Source organism: Charadrius vociferus, unplaced genomic scaffold, assembly GCF_000708025.1.
Source record: "Charadrius vociferus isolate BGI_N301 unplaced genomic scaffold, ASM70802v2 scaffold31, whole genome shotgun sequence".
In the NCBI taxonomy this organism is placed as follows: Eukaryota; Metazoa; Chordata; class Aves; order Charadriiformes; family Charadriidae; genus Charadrius; species Charadrius vociferus.
This window is the reverse complement of record NW_009646966.1, coordinates 694369-714191: the sequence shown is the minus strand read 5'-3', so window position 1 is coordinate 714191 and position 19823 is coordinate 694369. Positions and strand designations below refer to the sequence as shown.

General features: G+C 35.1%; 1 protein-coding gene across 1 annotated transcript in view; it reads left to right on the top strand.

Moving 5' to 3' along the window:
- PHF14 (PHD finger protein 14) overlaps window positions 1-19823 on the top strand; it is a 169667-nt gene that overhangs the window by 50788 nt on the left and 99056 nt on the right. The window contains 1 exon segment of the mRNA XM_009895355.1: window positions 6891-7059. Coding sequence (XP_009893657.1) covers window positions 6891-7059 — 169 coding nt within the window.

Sequence of the window (19823 nt, the reverse complement as noted above, 5' to 3'; positions counted from 1 at the left end):
CCCGCTGTTCTGAATACAATTTTAATCTTTTGATTAAGCTATGAAGAAAAGTGCAATTTTTGGTGGAGGCCATGTACTTTTCAGATATTTGTATAGATATAATGGGAATTTATGCAAAGAGTTAAAGTAAAAAAATGGATATAGTGGGAAATTCCTTGAAACGGTAGGGAGGTTCAAAGACTTTATTTAAGGTGGTTAAGAAGGTGGTTGACTTTAGTCCTCTTTTAAAATAGTAAGCAGAAAATAGATGAAAACAATTGTTTCTTAATTTTTACTTTCTATTCCATTATCACTGCTAATTGTTTACTCATAATTGATAACTTGAACCTTTGCAAAAGGTTTGATCATTAGAATCATATACTTTATCAATACATTTAATTTAAGCATAGGATAGTCCAGCATGAGTTTATTCTATATGCTTCATATTTTATACTTTGAGGGTGCCAAATGATTCAGCTTATGTGTGTGATGCCACGTAGATTAGTTAATAGTTATACTTTTTGTCCATTTCATGCTCAGCATTTAATGGAAATTTAAATTACAGTATACAAAAAAGGATTTTGAAATTATTTAACTAAACCATTATGACATGTAATAGTAAGAAAAAAGCCCTAAAATATTTTTTATATTTAAAAACTGATTTGTTAAAGAAATTATAATTGGTTATCTAAATATTTCTGAAGATAAAAAGGAGGTAATGATTTTAGTCTTAATGATATCGTAGTAAGAGCTCCGACCCAGTGAGCACCAGTGTCTCGCAGCTTACTGGTTTCAAGAGCTTAACACTAAGAATTTCCTCTGTTCAGAGGCCTGACAGTTTTCTCCAAGGTAATATTTATACACCTGGAATATTTTAGAAAGAAATTCCAAAGTACTAAGTAAGTTCAAAGCCTGTCCTCATTTCAAATTGATTTATTTTGAGAGGAAGAGCATGACAACTATTTTATGTAATAAAACATGAAAGCTTTAATTTCTACCTGTTCTGATGTGGTACTTTCAAAGGAGACCAGCGGTTCCAATCATAGAGTAAAATGCTGTGGCATACTTCTATTTAAAAAATTGGAAATTTTCAGTTTCGTAGGAATCCTGTTGATTAAACCCTAGGATATTCTTTTGGTTCACATGTTAACATAAAATTGAGTCTTGTCATTCTCTCTGTGTGCTTTTATGCTCCTGTCCATTCTGGATGGACTGGGAACTGTGTGTTTTCCTGGTAGAGAATGATCTGAACTGATACGAGAGCAATGCACAAGTGTTGGCAGACAATACAATGAATCAAAATCTGGTTGTTAAATACTGACATTTTCATTAAGAAAATACTTGGCAGCTACCAACAGGGACTAGCTCTTTCTATTGAAATGAGATTGCTGAAAAACAGTGATAACTTCTGGTAGCATATGAAATGCTGGGGACTGAGATCAACCAAACAAGAACTAATGATCATGTTAGGCTTCGTGGTTTTTATTTGTGTTCTGGAAGGCCAAGTTATTTTAGTGGTAACTCTGCTGTGGGGATTATTGGCCACAGGACAGAATGCGCTGTGGAATTCCTGACGAATAGTCCTTTGAACACTCATTCACTCTCTGGACATTCATTCATATTCCTGACCCCACTCATTCAGTACTGATCCAGCACATCTTGATTGATTTTTCTTCCCAAGTCATTGGATAATGGTATAAAATTATTAACTTATATAAGTGTGAGTGCAACATAATATTGCATATAACATATACATTTTGATGTATTTGTCACTTGTCCTAATTGAAGGATGTTTGGGTCGTTGCAAATGGCAAATTTTCAGTATGTTTACTGTCTGAAAGATGCTCTTTGAAGCTCTTTGACAAACTATTTTTAGTTCATATATACTGTCTTTCATCTCCAGAATAAGAGCAGTTGTCCTTTTTTTCCACTTCCAGTACATCATTCAACATGTGTGATTTATTCAAATTACCAGAGCATAGGTGTCATCTTAAAGCTATGGTCCACATTTCTCAAGTTCAAAGTGGTTTAATTCTTCGCTAACATTGCAAAAAGTGATTTATCACTGAGTATGTCTACAAGACCCGTTTCCTCCTAATTAAAAAAAAGCCAAACTCTAGCTAATAACTGTACAGCTTTCCTTTTTAAACACTGAGGGCAGAACTGTTTCTGGAAGCAGTAGTGGTGTTCACTCAGCACAGAAGACTTAAATTTACTCTTTTCACAATAAGCACTGTGTGCAGAGGATGCTGGTTTCTTCCAAATCCTCTTCCGGCCTGATGCCCAGTTGTGATTATAAGAATGACTGTCTTGTTCAGACTGAGTCCTTTGTATTTTCATCACACAAGCCGCTCTAAAACTATGTACCATAACAGTTAAGGCAGTCTTAATTCATCTGTGATGTGATAACTGAACAAAACCTCATTTTTTCCCTAATTTTTATAGTATTACCTTTTCAATAAAATATTTCCATATGTTTTTCTCTAGTTTTTTGTCTCATATAGCAAAGATGTTGTTTGCTTTGTTATTGAAATTTCAAAAATAAAACCAGATTTGTGTTAAGTTTACTCGTCTGTTGGCTTTGAACCGTGTTTGTGAGATCTTCAGCTTCATGACCTTTCATTTATAAAGGAATGGCGTTCAGTGTTTCTTCAGCTTTTCTCATCATCATTTCACAAATTTCCATGTGCCAGGCCCATCAGTTAAAGTGCATTTAGATTTTTTTGATGTGTAAAGCTGCAGCATAAGGAAGCATCATAACACTGTTTGCACTAAATTTTTTGGTAAGTAACAGGGTTTTCTCTCCACCATTTTCATTGCCACTTCACTAAAACAAACACCCCATCTCCAAACTATCTCTCCCCTCCTTCTTTTCTTGGTGGTGTAGATTTTCACTTCGTAAATTTCTAGGTTAAAGGCCTCACACTATCAGTTTCTAAATCTGCATAAACAGAAAGAACTCTTTGGTCTCCGAGTGTCTACTAAAGCCCCCAAGTAAAGCCCCATTATAGGTTCATACATTTCTTGAAGCTGCCCATGCTCAAAAATCTATTCACCAGGCAGTGCAGAAACATTTGCATCATGCAGTTACACAAAAACAGTGTTTCAGTGTTAGCCTGGACCATTAATAATTTTTGAAAATTAATAATGTGTGTTCTTTTTCACTTGCTGTCCTTGTATTTTGCTAGTGAGTTCAGAGGATCCATTTCTTTGTGAGATGGGAAGGTATCTCTGGTACCGTTGGTTCTTGTACCAAGTCAGACTGAAAACACAGCAAAACCGTGCAACCTTTTTTCTTCTGTAGGATGTTAGCACTTAAGCAAAGACTTCCGGTATGATTAAAACGTTTCAAATCATCACTTGAGATTTCCTGATGGATCAAACATTTCCAGTTTTTTTTAGTAGTAGGTACGTTTTAGTAGTCGTCATATTATTGCCTACTACTGATTTTTCTATGTGAGTCTAGATCAGGCAAGTCCAGACTAAAAGCAAACCAAAACCTGTGTACAGAAGTTGAATCTTTGGCACCATTTCTCCTGTTAATTTGCTTGTGCTGTATGGCAATGCTTGCTAATTTAGAGGTAGTTGAAGATTGTTGGAATAGTTGGAGGGGTGACTTGTGGTAGGTTCTCTATTCACTGATTGTCCTTGAAGAGGTGAAATTAAATGACCATGACTTAAGTGTAGCCAAAAGAAAGGGGAGTCATATGGCTGCTTCCCATGAATATATTGGGATTAAACAGGAGAATGGGAAAAGAGTTCTTTAAATTCAAGAACCATGTTGAAATAAAACGTAATAGGAGCTGAAAGTTAGGAGATTGTTTCCAAGTCACAGGAGTGTGTGTCTGTAATAGCTTTTCTGTGGGCCCTATGGGAGCTAACAACTACTTTATAGTTGAAGCTTGACTGATTTATAACAGGGTTGATAAGATGTGGGTGCCTGTGATAGCAGAGGTTATTTCAGTAAATCAAGAGGTTGCTTGCAAGTTCATGTTTATAACTTTCCTTTTTTCCCCTCACCTTCAGTGTATTTGTGAAGTTTTGTTCTGTGATACACACACACCCCCCACACACACACACCCACCCCCTCGTCGTACTATGATTTCGCAGCTTTCTTTTTGTAGATCTAGCTTTTTTCTAATTTTGATTGCTGTGACACTTGCACCACCTGTTTCAGAGCAAGCTCAGTCATAAAAATGGGATTTCGGGAACTTTCATGCAATACCTCATCTGTTGGCGGAAACGTTTCTTGTCTTCCTCACTAACATCAAAGTTAAAATACGTAATTTATTTATAATTAAATAAGACCCTAATGAAACTAAAGTACTTTGCATAGTTACTTTCTGTACAACTGTCTGAACTTATGTAGAAGAAAATTAGTGTCTTTCGCTTTTAATAGCGCAGAGCTAAGGAACAGGAATGATTTAAATCTTAGGTAGATCCAAGAGACTGGTTCCCAACTTCAAATATTGCTGTAAAATCATTCTGCTATCAGTCTTACAAAAACTTCATTTTTTAAGGCAGCTCTTTCGTTGTAGAAGGCTTATTTTTAAACTGATACATAGTACATATTTTTACCATAATAACGGGGAAAATAAACTTTTTGCAAGAATTGCTTATATGCGGTATTGTTGAACACTTTCATAGCTATTGCTTACATCCGCATAAGCAGATCATAGTCAGTACTTTCAGTTGTGCTTTCCATTGCAGAAATTAGTGACATGACTGATGCTGTGGTATTAGGGAGGGCTGTGCTCCCTGATGCTTACCAAATAGAAAATCCCCTTAAGAGTTTTAAGTTGGACAACTTGAAGACAATGTATCATGCAGAAGTAAAGAGCACAAAGTAACCTTTAGCTAAGCAGACAGCACAAAATTTTAATGGAGTGCTGTTATCTCTAAAGCGTTTCTCTCCTGTTACTTCACTGGAGAGCCTTTCTCCATCAAACCTTACAATAATAGTGGGTTAATCTGTGTGCCTTTATTTACTTAAGTGCATGTATACATATTTTTGTGTGTTTATGCACACAGATTTATGTAAAGGTATAACTGTAAAAAGTAGCATTTTGTGGAAGTTATTATACCTTATATTTTTCTATTGGTTTTATATTTTAGTGTCCTGAAGAGGCCTAGAAATGTTAACAGGTACTGCGTCTATAGCGACCTGAGGTTTGTAAAGAGGAGGAGGAAGAGAGTATTACACACTTGTATGCTGGCCCAAAACTGTTTACAAAGTATAAAAACTGCATAAACTGTCTTCCTCGTGTTTTGGCTACTGATAAAGTCTCCATACTTATCAGAGGGAGTGGAGAGACTGTTATCTTTCCTGCAATCTATGCTGTAGTACTTCTGCTTTTTTAGACCCACAAATACTACCTAGACACCTGCTTGTGTCTTATCTCCCATGGTCTCAGGTGCTTTACAGATAAGAAGTGATTAATCTTTATAACATTATAATGTAGCCACAATTATCTTAATTTTACATATGGAATTTTACATATTGAAGGAGAAAGGTGTTGACTTAGCCAAGGTTACACTGGTAAGTTACCCAATCCAGGATTAGATCCCCTCTATTTTGACTTGGTCGCCACCGTTCTGTCTAATGGACCATGATGACTGCTGTTGTCTTCTGGTATAGCCAGGAGAGATCTGAGATTATCCTGCTTGGATTAGTTTGAAAGAATTGGAAGACATGGAAAGTTGGTGGAGTTGATACTGTGTTAGCCGTTACTGAAGTTCATAGGAGAAAGATTATTCCTGTTGAACATGTACATTTGAAGAAATTGGCTCAAACACAACATACATACCTGATTTTGTGCTTTTGTTTAGATACCAGATGGGTGTGCCTTATTGTCACAACTGTGTATTAACATTTAACTTCAAATAATTAAATACGTTTTTTGTTTGTCTCCTTCCAAAGCAAATTTGCTTCTTCGTTTAGATGATTTTTAATGTGTGTATCCCTGTTAATGCCAATTAATAGCAGAACATAATGTTGATTTATTTTTTTTCAGTTGGTATTATAAAAAGAACATGTTTAGTATGAGACCAGTGAATTTGTTTGAAAGGATTTATAGTATTTTTGAGTTGGAAGTATAATGTGAGAAGGAACTAAAAAACCAGCTCTTAGCAGTGGGTGTAATTTTTAAGTTTTCATTAACGTATTTTTAGTTAACATCCTTGTTTATGACTTTGCATAAGATGAGTATTTTCTGCAAATGAGAACAAAACTTGATGATTTCCTAGCTTGTTAATTCTGTCACGGAGCTTGTTAATAGCGCTACCTTAGCATGTGTTCACTTTTGAAGTTCTGATTGTGATTTTATACTTTTTCAAAGACTCAATAGGCATTTTTTCAACTCAGTGTTCAAAGTTTGTTCATATACATCTCTAGCTTCTATATCTTTAATTGTCTCTCTTTTTTTTTCAGTTTTAAAACCCATTCCCTTAGGAAATACATATTAAAATTGATTTTCATTACAGACATGTTTCCTAAATCCCTGCCACTAAAGAGTGCGCTCATCAGAATAAATTCAGCAGTGTGTCGTTGTAAAGATTAAGCTGAAGCAGCAGTTACAATAATGAATAGACTACAGATCAGTGGGCACCATTAAAAATGGGGATATGGTAAGATGCAAATGGTGAAATAGGGTGCATCTTTCTTGAAGATTAAATCCTACTTTCAAAATCTTGGTTTTCAAAGTTTAAATACTGTCAGAAAAAAAACACCAAAACCCAGCAATAAGAATGTCTTGCTTAGTTGCTTAAAATATCATACGTTTGAGGGACTTCTTTAGGTGTCCATTTGGTTTCTTGACTTTTCAAATTTATTTTAAACCCAAACACTTCAATATGTTTCATTTTCTGCTTTTGTGACTGCAGTTTTAAATAGAAAATCTTCCACTTTGCAGGCAATGCTCAGAGTGTGACCAGGCAGGTAGCAGTGACATGGAGGCTGATATTGCCATGGAAACCTTACCAGATGGGACCAAAAGATCAAGGAGGCAGATTAAAGAACCAGTGAAATTTGTTCCTCAGGATGTGCCACCAGAGCCGAAGAAAATTCCAATCAGAAACACGGTAAATGATGGTTTGAGTTGTTGTTACGCAGCTCATATTCATAATAATTTTGTTTAAGATGACTTATTGGACAATTTGAATTGTGGGATTTCAATTCGATTGATGTTCTATTTTTGTTATGAATTCCCTTTCCTCTGTTTAATGCTTTATTACTTGTGTTAAATATATAGTTTTGCTAAAGTAAAAAGCTGGGAAACATGGTACTTAACTGAAGAGCTGTACAAGCTTTTCCTTTCACCTGGGTTGTGACATCCTCTGTTAACGGCAGAAAAAAGGGAAATTCAGTTTGCACTTAAATTTAGCCTTTATGGCTGTTCTTCGCTGTAAATAGTAAGGACGCTTTGTTCTTGTATGCTAAGTTTTAAATATATCAAATCGGCAATTACAGCTGTAAAGTAATTAGTCATTTCCGTATGTACAGGCAACCTCCTGAGTGCACATTTTGTGACTATCGCAAGACCCTGTTATTTCAGTTTGTTTAGCTACCTAGTCTTTACTAGTCAGCGTATGTTTTCTTAAACTTTCCTGGTGGATGGTTTTTAGAGAAGAGAAGCAAAAGCTTTTGCTTCCTGTGCTGATGAAATATTTAGCATCTTTCTTTTATTTGAAAGTAGAACTTTTTTATTAATCACTGTGCTCTAATCCATATATGAACTGGTGGTTCATCTTCCAATATACTTCTTAGTATGAGGAAATACTTAAACCCTCTCACATTAGGGTTAGACATACTTCATCTGTCATGCAGCGCAACTTTATTTTCCTCACAGAGCTTTCCAGACTTTTTATGCTTGTGCTGGCAAATACCATACTTAACTCTTCTCAGTATACACTGATAAGATTAAGCAAGTATTTCCCTGAGCTAACCTTAAATGTTTACTTTAATTACATTTCGATATGTTTGGACTCTTTGGGCCACAGCTTTGATTTTCCTAATGGCTTCCATTTCCTGGGCTGTGACTAAGAAGAACTTTAAGGGTGACTCAAACCAAACTGATTAATTTAGCTCAAACTATTAGGAGTGTGAGTAATCCAAAATTAAATTTTGTGAATAACTGAGAACCTCTCTGTAGGGCAGAGAGGTTTCTTTTTTTCTTTCCTTTCCTCATTGAAGGCAAGTTCTCTTCTTCCCTATGTGTAAGAACACATAGGTTCTTACTGCTGTCTGGGTAGATTGAACTGACTGTCATCATGCTGCTGTTCACACAGAAAGATGACTTACCTGCTGTTCTTGCTTACTGAACCCTTAGCATCTCCTCTTGCATTTTCTTTCGTTCTTTCGTTCTCTCTCTTCCCTCTTTTTATACCTGTTGTAGTGGTATTAGGGGGTGGGGATTCATGATTATGGGACTAAAGAGAACTAAAAGTATTGCCGAAAGGCATTCATAGTAGTAATAGACAAAAGAGTGACATAAGGCATTGTACAGAAATCCATAGCAAGAAAAGACTGGTTTGTTCTAATGCCCATGTAATAACTGCCAAACCGCTTCTGTGCTAAATGGAGAGAAGTCTGATTGCTCTGAAGTGTTCCTCTCAAACCATGACACTGATGTGCTGCATTGATGTTTTGGCACCTCGCATGTTAGAGAGCATATCTACACGCATTGTAGTATGTAATATAGACCAAATTTACTTTGAGTGGACTGGTATGCTGACACGGTACAGCATTGCACTGTGGAAAAATTACTGCTACCAGTCTAAGAATGACTTTGTTACTGTGCTTGAATTTTAAGGCTTTCTTTCAGTTCTTTCCAGTTCTCTGCTTTTCTACAACATACAGATTTGCAAGATGACATCTTTGCTGCCCTTGGCAGGACTCTTCTGTCGAAGTTATCTCCACTCTTCTAGCTTTCCCACAGCTGACAGGCTGTAGGGTTTTGGTTTGGTTGTTTTTTTATTTTTATTTCCTACTGTCTTCTACTTAACTATGGAAGAGAAGGTTCACACCCTTGACGCTTGTTGGATTTCTTTCTCTGAACTAGGATGAATTCCTTTGTTTCAACTCTTTCACTTAGGCTGTATAACAAAATTAAGATTTGTCTCTGAAGACTTAGAGAAACTTCCTCGCAGTATGTGATTCCTACTCACCTTTGCTATGAACCCAGGAAAGTTTCTGTTAGTTTTTGTTACTTGTTTGTTCTGTTTTTTTTTGGAAGAGAATACTTTAAAATTCATTAGGTCTGGGACTGTCTGTATATTAGGGGCGGGGGAACTGACCTTTTAACAATTTCTCTTATGAAGTTGAATCTTACTATACAGAGAACACCTATGTGGTGCATTTCAACAACGATGACCAGATCCTTGTTCTGTCCTTTGTGTACTCACTGCTCAAATCCTTTAAAATAGTTTAAAATAAAGAAGAAAAAAATAACAATTTGAAAAAATACTTACTTCACAGTCCTCTCTTCTCAGTGTACTTTGTATCTCTGTGCATGTTTTTAGCCAATCTAGTTTTACTTTGGAAGGAATTGGCAACCTGTTTAGCTAACAGTGTGTAATCATCCTTGCTTACAGTTATAATCAACAAGTGCAATTATAAGACTGTTGAATTGTCTGTCTGTTGCTTTTAAGGGAATTTCCATTTGTGTTGCATAAATTTACCTTGAATTGATATAATTGAAGTTTTTTTGCCACATACCTAAGAGAACAGAATGCAAGTTACATGTTTGGATTTCATTGTAGTGGTTTATCATAGTTAACTCTTCATTACTTTGTTGACAGAAATTGTGGGTAAGCCCTAATATTTTATTTTGATAAAGTTGCATTGGGTGTTACTGGTGACAATAACAGCTGGTATCTGTAAGACGTTATATACAAACACATATGATTAACTAAGCCTGTATGTTAACTATATAAAAAAAAAAAAATCATGTTAGATTGTATTTTCAGTATTGATATTTTGTGATAAGCTTGTTCTGCAGCTCCTATTTGGGAACATGGATTTCAGAGATGATGAAGGATACCCGCTTTCATGAAAAATCACTTTTTTCCTTATTTGTAGTAATTTTTTTTTTCTAATTTCTGTCTACTTGGGGTGTACTATGAAGAGTAAAACACTCTTTTATAAGTATTTGTAATTTTACCATTGTTTTTCATCCAGTCTAATTATGGATGTTGTACTTAAGTCCTGCAATTATTTTTTTTTTAATTTCTTTTTATTATCCTTCAAAGCACCTGAATTCACTGATGTTGTGGATTTTCTTTTCCGGGGGTAAATTGTTTTTTCAAGAAAATAGTGGTGTTTTTTTTTCTACTTTAAATGTAACCTTACAATTTCCTTTGTTTTTCATTATTGCAAGAAATAATAATGACATCTAATTTTAACTTCTGCTACCCATGCTATTTCTCCTCCTTCTTTTCCTCTATGAACTTAACAGTTCTTTTTAGGTTTTTCTTATCTTAAGTTTAAGTACTTAGCCTTGCATGTGTGTCAGGATACTCTGAGCAGAGATTGAGAGTGGGATGCTCTACATTGTTTTGATTGAGGTGCCTTCTCTTCATATCTTCGGTCTGCTTGTGCAAAAATCTTGGGTTATAACTAATTACTGACTGGGAAGAGCTGTGAGGAATACTCATTTTCCAACCCATTGAGAGAAAGGTGAGACCGTTTAATGAAAACTTAGTTTTTTTTCCTACGGACTACATTGTTCAAATCTTAATTCAGCCTAATCTTACATCAGAACAATGATGGCCAGAGACCTGTGTCGTGGTCTACATGGTATTGGAGACTCAGTTTCGTTCTATAATTTGGAAGTGTGGGAGAAGTAAGACTGAAGCAAGTTATTCTGGAGTCAGGACAGTACTTCTCCCTTGTACAGTTCTCTACGTGAACTGTGTGTCAGGGCAGTATTTTGCGTCCTAATGCTGTATAAGCTTTTTAAAACAACCCTGTGAGTGCTCTCTAGTATTTCCAACTCTTAGCTTTCAAATACTTTGGAGGATATTTATATTGAGAAGAGCAGCTGTTTCAAAGAAAGTGGGAGGACAGAGAGAAGATCCAGCCATTTGGACTGCATTGTTTTGGAGAGAGCACCTATCATATTGTACATTAAAATGTAACTAAAGTTTACAAGAAGACCTTTCTGATTTTAAACTTCCTAAGAAAGACCATGTTGGAGAAGCTACTGAAATGCACAAAGGTAAATTTAAGTGTATCAGAATTTTACTCTGAGTCAGGGTCTATACAAAGTATAAATTAATGTAAATAGACAAGACATTAGGCCTTTGTGCTTTGATCTGTTGTGTAAGGTCTGTACCTGTGGACAGATTTTAATTCATTGTTTATGCTTATACATTTCAAGCCACATGTAGTGATCTTTTAAACAATTTCCTGAATTTCAGTGCATAACTCTTTAAACTAGCTTTATTCAAAATCTGCAATCTTTGTAATTCCAATTTCATACTTGTATAAGCTTCACAAATTGTTTCTGCTGCTAGTTAATTTCAGAGAAATTAATAGCTAATAGGAATCAGTAGCTAATCTGGGTAAACCAGATGTATATAAACTTTTTAATATTTGTTAAAAACCAGAAGATGTTTTTTAACATTTTCTTTTCAGAACTGTACATTTTTTTCATATTGGATATTTCTGTAGCAAAGATTAAAAGCGTACAATAGTTTATTTGGAAAAAATCTTTAAAGAGATAGGGATAGTGCTTTACAGCAGTAAGCCAAGAGATTAATGCTTTTCATCTACTCAGCGATGTATGTTCAGTTTTTCAGGGCCTTTATGAGATGATTCATGTTTATCAAAACCAGCTTTTAACAAATCTCCAACTTCATTTGCTGTCCTAGAGTAAAAAAGAGCCCACGGGTTATTGTTTACCTGAGATGTCATTGCTAAAATAAAAAATTGTGTCATATCTTTGCTTTGCAAAGTAAGTGTTCTTCTGTCCCTTGAAAAAAATTCTCTTAAGTATATTTCAGTGAATTTCTTTACTTTAAAATTTCATGAACGATGCTTTACCTACTGTATGTGCTGTTGTCTGGAAGTGTAATGGAGTTTCTGTAAGAAATGTCACATACATGCACATCTTCTAAAGCAATATTGCGCAGCTGGGGCCAGCTGTGTGCTGGAAGAGGTGATAGGGGATGCTTTTTCTCATAATTCTGGTGTATCTTTTGAAGTTAATTAGTGTTTGTGTTGTTGAATATTCCATCCTTCAACAAATGCTGTCAGATCCTGGTACCCTTAATAAGCGTATTAGAGGGTGGTATGGTTTTTTTTGTGTGCAAATTCCATTTTTGTTTCCTTTTTATTGAAAAGGAAGCATCTACCCAGTATTACAAAGGTGAAAAAAAGGCTTTTTGTAAAGGCATTTTAGGAACTGAATAGTTTTTTGAGGGATTTAAATAAAACCTTCTGATCTTCTGATACAAAACTTACTTTTTGTTATCTAAACCCTGAAAATCTGATAGCTTTTTTCTATAATTACATTGTATAAAATCCAAATGCACAGGCAGTGATTTTTCTGTTTGGCAGTAAGAAGTCTGTGTTTTGGGGAAAGAATTATTAGCCAACACTATGCTGTTTGTTCTTTGGAACATGGAAGAAAACAAATCTGTGCCTGAGGGGCTATAGTCTAAGTAGATTAGTTTTGGAAAATAATAATAATAAAAAAAATACTGACAAAGCTCCTACAAACTGTTTTTAGCGCAGGGAGATGTCCTGTATACTGATTTTGTTTTACAAATAACTACTGTTGTTTGGAATAGATTATTATTTCTTGCTTTTGTTTCAAATAGGAAAAGATAGCAGACGAGTGATTATTTTTTTCTTACTAAGTGTATTAAAAGATAAACAGGACTGCTATCTTGTATTTAATTGAAGCTTTTCCACCAAAGTGGTTTCCAAACATCTATTGTGTGACTTAATTATGTGATGTCATAGATACAAGTTTTGGTCAAAAAATGACTACAGGAGGAAAACAGAATATCAATTCCAATTTATATCAGAGCTTCATAAAAACAGCAGATGATTTTTAAATACTTATCGATACTTATCAGTTGACATTTTAATTAACATTGGTCAACTCATTTAAATATGACTTCTAAATAAGTACCTGGAAGACCTTTTAAAGTATTTATCTAATAGTAGTGTTTTTGACGTATTCCACTTAAAAGAAATTGTTGTCGACTGAACATTAATGCTCTAGAAAAGAATAATCAGGAGTTACTCAGCTTTCTGAAACTTAGTTTTCGTTATAAAGAGCATTGTAAAATTATTTTTTTTCTTCATCACTGAACGTAAAAGCTCAACTGAGTCTATGACGTGTCAATAGAGACATAAAAACTAGACCAATCAGCCTGACAAATACCTGGATACACGATAGTATAGGACTTTCTTTTGGCTTGAGGTCAAATTTAGAAAGGAGGGAAGTAAGATAGATCAATGCAGCTTTTTCACAGTGCTTGAAGCATATGGAGTATATAAAAATTTTTGCTTTTTTTTTTCTTGTTTTTTGGGGATTGTTTTGTTTGTTTAGTTGGTTTGTTTTTTAAGAAGGCAGGGGAAAAAATCCTGTAGGTGAAATATCACTTCTTTTGGATGTAGCAAAGGCATGAAGAGATGGACATGTTCCAAATGGTATTTCAACGGTGTAAATATTGATATCCCTAAGTAAAGGTAACTAACATATCTATACTTCTTCAAATAACTGCATTTAAGTTCAGTTTTCCAGAAAGGAATCTGTTGTTTTAGTAACATCTGCAAACTGACTTTTTCTGGCCTTTTTTCCCTCCCACTTCCATCTTAGTTCTCCAGATGTGTGTGCTTTGGAGGAAATGAATGTTATAAAGAGAATGTTATATAGAGAGCAATCCTGCTAGTTCTCAAATTCTGTTATATGTTTTAGTCTTAGAAACAGTACTTTCGAGTTAATTGCCGGATTCAGTGATAGTACAGCAGGAACACTGTAAAATTTTTGCTTTTCTAGAAAATTACAGTTCTCAAGAGAATGGAAACTAAAAAAAAAAAAAATAAAATTGTAATTTGGTGTAATTAAGCTTCATGGTCCACTTGTTTCTCTTTATAATCATATTTTGATTTATTGCTGCTTCTTTTTGTATGGCAGTTCCCTTTTTATTACTGCCAGCTTTCTGGAAAATTAAATAATTGTTTCAGAGTTATATTTTGAATAGTAGTGATATGTACCATTTAAGGTATTCACTTTGATCTGTATTGAGCGAGTGTGCCACCTGGTGTCTATATAGCTGTCCTTACCTTTATTTAAAATAATTTTATGCCTGTGTGGTGCCATTAATAAAGTGTTTTTTCTGCCTTTTAACAAAGCAAAGGAAGTCAAAGGGATTTTTCTGCAACTGGCTTGATTGTAACTTTTTCATTGGCAAAGAATGTTTATAACATTGAACTCTTAATAAGGATTGGGTGACATCATGGATTAAAAATTGCTATCTTAGCAAAATGGTAATGGTTTGTTTTTAACATGAGAGAGGTCATATTATCTTTGCTTTTAACCTGAGTGTTTGGGTTTTTTTCTCAGGCTTTTGAAAATTCTATATTTCGCTTTATACATGCTCTTGATTGTTCTCACAGTGATTTCATTAGGTTACTTTTTTGGTAGTAGTGGAATTTTTCCAGTTCTGTTTTCTGAGATTGCTCTCCTCTCCTTGATGTTTCATATTGAAGTCATCTTCTGTTCTGTAGTAATGAAATAACTCCTTGCCATGACCTCTTTGTTTGGAATGATTCCATAGCATTCTAATATTTACTGATTTCTGTTATTTTCTTGTCTTTAGATTCTCATTAACAAGTATATGTTGAAGGCTGCATGAGTGAGAGGGTTAGGCTTAGAAAGTTTTTGATACGTGTGATATGTATCACTGAACCATAGTTTGATAAAAGGTAAAACTGTGGAAGAATATCATTAATATTAGTGTGTCAACTATAAGTTGACATAAGGTAAAAATGAAAATGCCTAAAGAATTTAGATAGGAATCTGAATTAAAACATGGTTGTAATCTTATACTGGCCCTCTTCGCTGTGTGTTTCATGTAGCTACGTGTCTTTTGGGAACAGTCACTGTAGCTGCAGGTCAGGGAAACAAAAATCGAATATGTGCTATTTCAGAGAAGTTGTGTGAGATTTACAGATCTACAAAAATCAAAGCATATTAAGTTCTATACATTTGGCCCTCTATCAACTACAGCACAAAATGGTGTTTACAGACTTTTTACACAATAAAGAAATTATCATAGTACCAATGGTTTTGAGTCAGGTGTGTCCTTAGTAATTTAATATGTCTTAATGTGACATGTGTGCCTAGTTTTGAACTATTTATATGAAATTCTCAAATGAAAATGCTCATCTTCCTAATGATATCATGTGCCCCCAAACTCCAGGAGCACTTGGAGTACTGACTGAATTTCCTGTGCTCACCTTTACGAAGAAGAGTAATACTTCTTCGTGGTGCCAGCACTTTTTGCGGTATCAGAAACTCAGTGCCAAAAAAAGAGCTCTATGTATATGACAGTATTGTTTCTGTGGCATGCAAGAGGTATAGAAGCGCCAGCATAATAAGGATCATTTTTCCTGTCTATTAGCAGAAGCAGTACACCCTAACGTAGTGAAACCCCTGAATTTACACAGATGCAACGGCATAAGCAGGTGTGCGGGGCCTCTTTATGTGTGTGTGTCCAAAAAATTGAAAGAAATTCTAAGCAGTTAACACATTAAGCAGAGGAGAAACTGGGAGCAGTGCTTTCTACTGTGATGTTTGAAACAGTTAGCAAAATTAGTATGGCTTTTTCAAATGACTGGGAATCTCTTAAGTTTTGTTAAACATCATTGTGCTCTAACCCCTCTTGGGTTTGAATTCGCTTTCTCGAATAACTTTTTGAAATTGCCATGCAGAAAACACCATTGATTTTTCTGAAAAACAGAGGACTGAGCAAGACCAAATCCAGACCACGCTAGTTCACTTTGTGGGGGTTGGACTTGAACCATTGCCACTGACCACAGATGCTTTCAGTATTTTGTATTCTTTTTCCATTTCCTTGTACTACTGATAACTCCTGTATATCTTCTTGTGTAGAAGGAGAAGTTAAATAGGTGACAGTATAAATTTTTATCCTCCAGGAGCACTTCAGTAAATACTCAGTATTTAACTGGAGCATATACTTATGACTCGTGAGAAATGCCTCCCCCCTTTTGGCCAGTTGACGAGTTCTGGATCATGTTGATTTTCCTTTTCTTCCAACCAACAAAGCAAAACTGCTCCAAAAGAATGTTCTGCCTTCTATTGCTGTCTTTGGACGAAATGGTTTAAAGCATGTGTCTTCCAGAGGCATAACAATGTGGTTGGTGACAGCCACGGTGGTTTTGGGTCACATGGGCACCCATTCTGTTGTGTTCATCATTCTGCATTCACACTCGGAAACTAAAATATCAACTTGTTGCATCTGTGAGTGATGGCGAACAGACTGCTGCTTTTGCGGCTTGGCTGTGCTTCCTTTTTTCCTTTGCTGTTTTGCAACAGTCTGTTTCCTTTCAAAGAGTGTAGGATTCCTCATAGGCTTTATTTGTCCTTTGTAGATGTCTTTCATTTGTCTCAAGTGTGGAATTTATTTTTCTGAGAATATTCAAAATCTTACAGTCCCTGCGTTACCTAATCTTTTTTGTTTTACATCTGCTTTCAATTGTTGTCCAGTTGTCACTGAGTTGCTTATAAACAACTTGAATGTGAAATTTAAGCATTCACTTCTAGCTTTTCCAAGTCCAAAATAGAGACTCCCACTTCAGTGTTTCTTTTTCTCTCACTTTTGGGTTGACAGTTTGATTCCGTTGTTGATCACATTTTCCCTCAACATTTTTCATTCCATTTTGGACATTTTTTTTTTTTAAGTGTCTTGAGTACACTATTTCCTTCCATGGGTTGGAATCCCCACACTTCTACTGATTTCCAAATATGTAACCCCAAATCACACATACATTTGATCCACATATCATTTATTTCTTCATCATTCATTATTCATTTTCTATGTCAGTATTATGTTTTTCAGCCATTTATGTCCTGATTCTTTTAATTGCCTGAGCTGATACAAGTTTCTGCACCATAACAGTAGAACACTCCACAGAACAGATGGATCCTTTTGTGACACAAAACACGATGGCTGAAAGAGACCCATTTTTTATTTATCTTTCCCTTTGCTATGGGAAGGTATGCCCTAGTTCTCCTAATGTCTTCTTCTTTTTTTTTTTTAGAGGCATTTTCTAACATTCTTTCTTAACTGTATTACTTACATTATATATTATAAAATACTGTATATTTTATGGAATATTTTAGAAACTGTCAGCTTAGATCATTACAAATTAGATTAGACAGGGGCAAACAAATGTTGGCGTTTTTTCTTCTGCTCGTCCTTTTCAGGTTTGATAACTGTTTGCATCCCATGTCTGTCACTGTTTCTCTGTAGGTAGTCTTGTAATGTTTTGTGCCAACTTTTAAAACCTTGGAGAGGCAAGAGGTAGGGTTGTGTTTTTCCGAATTTTGAATACGAAGTCAGAAGTTAATGAAACAACTCAGAGGAATGGTGTATGCTTTAATACTGTGGGGTGGTTCTCCAGCTTCCACAGATGATAAGCTTTGAAGTAAAGACCAAAAAGGATGTTGTTAATCTTTAGGTTTCATGTACCCGGAGCATTACTCTTTTCTGAGGGAGGGCATTAAGATTGCTGTGAAGGTTAAACCTTAGTAAGATATTCTTGGAAAAAATGGCTTGCTTTCACCTCGATGATTTGGTTGAATCAAATGGCTCAGTCTCGTTACTTCAGGAACATCATCTTAGGGGATTTTAAGGAGTTTAATTAGAAGTCAGTTTGCTAACATATCGTCATGGTTTTTTCCCCTTAAAATGTTATGCTAAAAATGACTCATAGGAAGAATTTAATCTATTTTTGTGTTTTATTATTTTTAACTTTTTCATTGATTCTTTTGTTTGTTTGTTCTTGTTTAAAAATACTTCCATTTTATGCTTGCATCTTAATTCATTGATCTTTTTTGGCCTGCTCAGATTATTTTGGGATGTATTGCTAATGAAATAAGACTTTATTTTTCTCTTCCGTTTCTATTAGGTGTAAGGTATGTTCTTTGTGACGCAGCAGCTAGATGTTTTGACTGTTTCTTTGTTTCAAAAAATTACACCTTTTAAATTATCTAACAAAAATTTAATTTATCTAACAAAAATAAGTTATGCAGTTGCCTTAACCATTCTAGTAGCATTGCCTGTAGTAACTTGTTGACCTGTTATGGCAAGATTTAATAAAAAGTATGTACAGCTAACGTAACTAAGTTCTTGGGTATTTTTTAGAGCAGCTGGATGGGAAGGATGAGTGCTGAGTACTGAAGAGGTTTTAGTTATGAGCTCGGTTATCCTTTGCGTTTGGTCTCTTGCTGTCCAGTGTAGAACACGTATGGTTTGGAACTTGTCCTTGTGTGTCCTCACTTTAGTTGAGGAACACAGGAGAACTTGGTGTTATGGTGGGGAGACATGGTTTGAACGTAGTAGAGAAGGAGAGGTTAAGAAGTCACCGGAGAAGGAGAGGAATAGGTTTATTATGGTATAGCATTAGGAAGTCAAATTTGACTAGTTTGTCTGGTTTTTGGTATTTATTTATTTATTTATTTTTATTATTTAAAGGTCCTAATTGTGAAAGGATATGAAATGAAAAATAGTATCTGCCTTGTGTGTCATGGTTATGACTTTCGCATCGGTTTGTCTGATTTTTCCAGGGTAGTTAAGGTTGTACAGGGTCAGCCCTTAGCTGTAGGCATATAATATATTTGCCTCAGGAATCTTAAGGTGCCTGTGCAGCAAACAGAATGTAGGCACCTGCATGGTGATTCTATTGATGCTGTGGGACCTAAAGCTCAGTGGCTGCAATCCTCCTGCTAATAGCAGGAAAGCATCTGAGTACATAGCACACATATCTTACTTGAGTGCACGTTGAATGAATTCCAGAGTTGTGCAAGTATAGAACTTGCACATGAGACACAATCAAAGACTTGCCAATCAGCTGTCATTAAATGTAAACATTTGAAATAATTTTTTACTGAAGTCTTTTACTTCTACATATAGAAAATTTTATAGTTACATATTTTTGCATGTTATTTACATATACATATTATTTACATACTTTGAACCACATTCCATTGTTTAGTATTTTTTTTTATTCCTGTCCTAAAGTGACATATTGTGGCAGTTGCCGTGTATGAGTTGCATCTGTCTAATCCAGATCTAGCTGTGTTTTGTTCCGCACTGAGTTGTCCGTTCCAAATGGTAGATATTTTAGAGCATATATACCTTTTGCAGTGAAATAAAAAACCTGCTGGAATAGTATTGGCATTACTGGGGATTTTGTGTGGGTGCTGATAACATGAGTTTTTGCTTTCCTGACTTATTGTTTGAGCGCTTTGGAAATGTGGGAATAAATTTCACAAAACTGGCTTGCTCCATTTTATGATAAAGACAAGTCCTGAATTGACGGTATCTCTACAGTTTTGAATTGCCAAGTGTTTTGATTAAAAAAATCACTGCCTTCATATGCAGCTTGTACTGCATTAACATGTCTGTTTCCAAATAAGTTCTGAATGTGAACAAGTTTATCTCAGTTGTAGTATTTACCATTGGATATACATAACAACACTGTTCCTTTAAGCTTTTCTTTTATAAAAAATCTTAAATTTTAAATTGTTTATGGCAAGTACATGCAGGTCTAATATTTGATGTTTATAATCTCTGATGTTCTG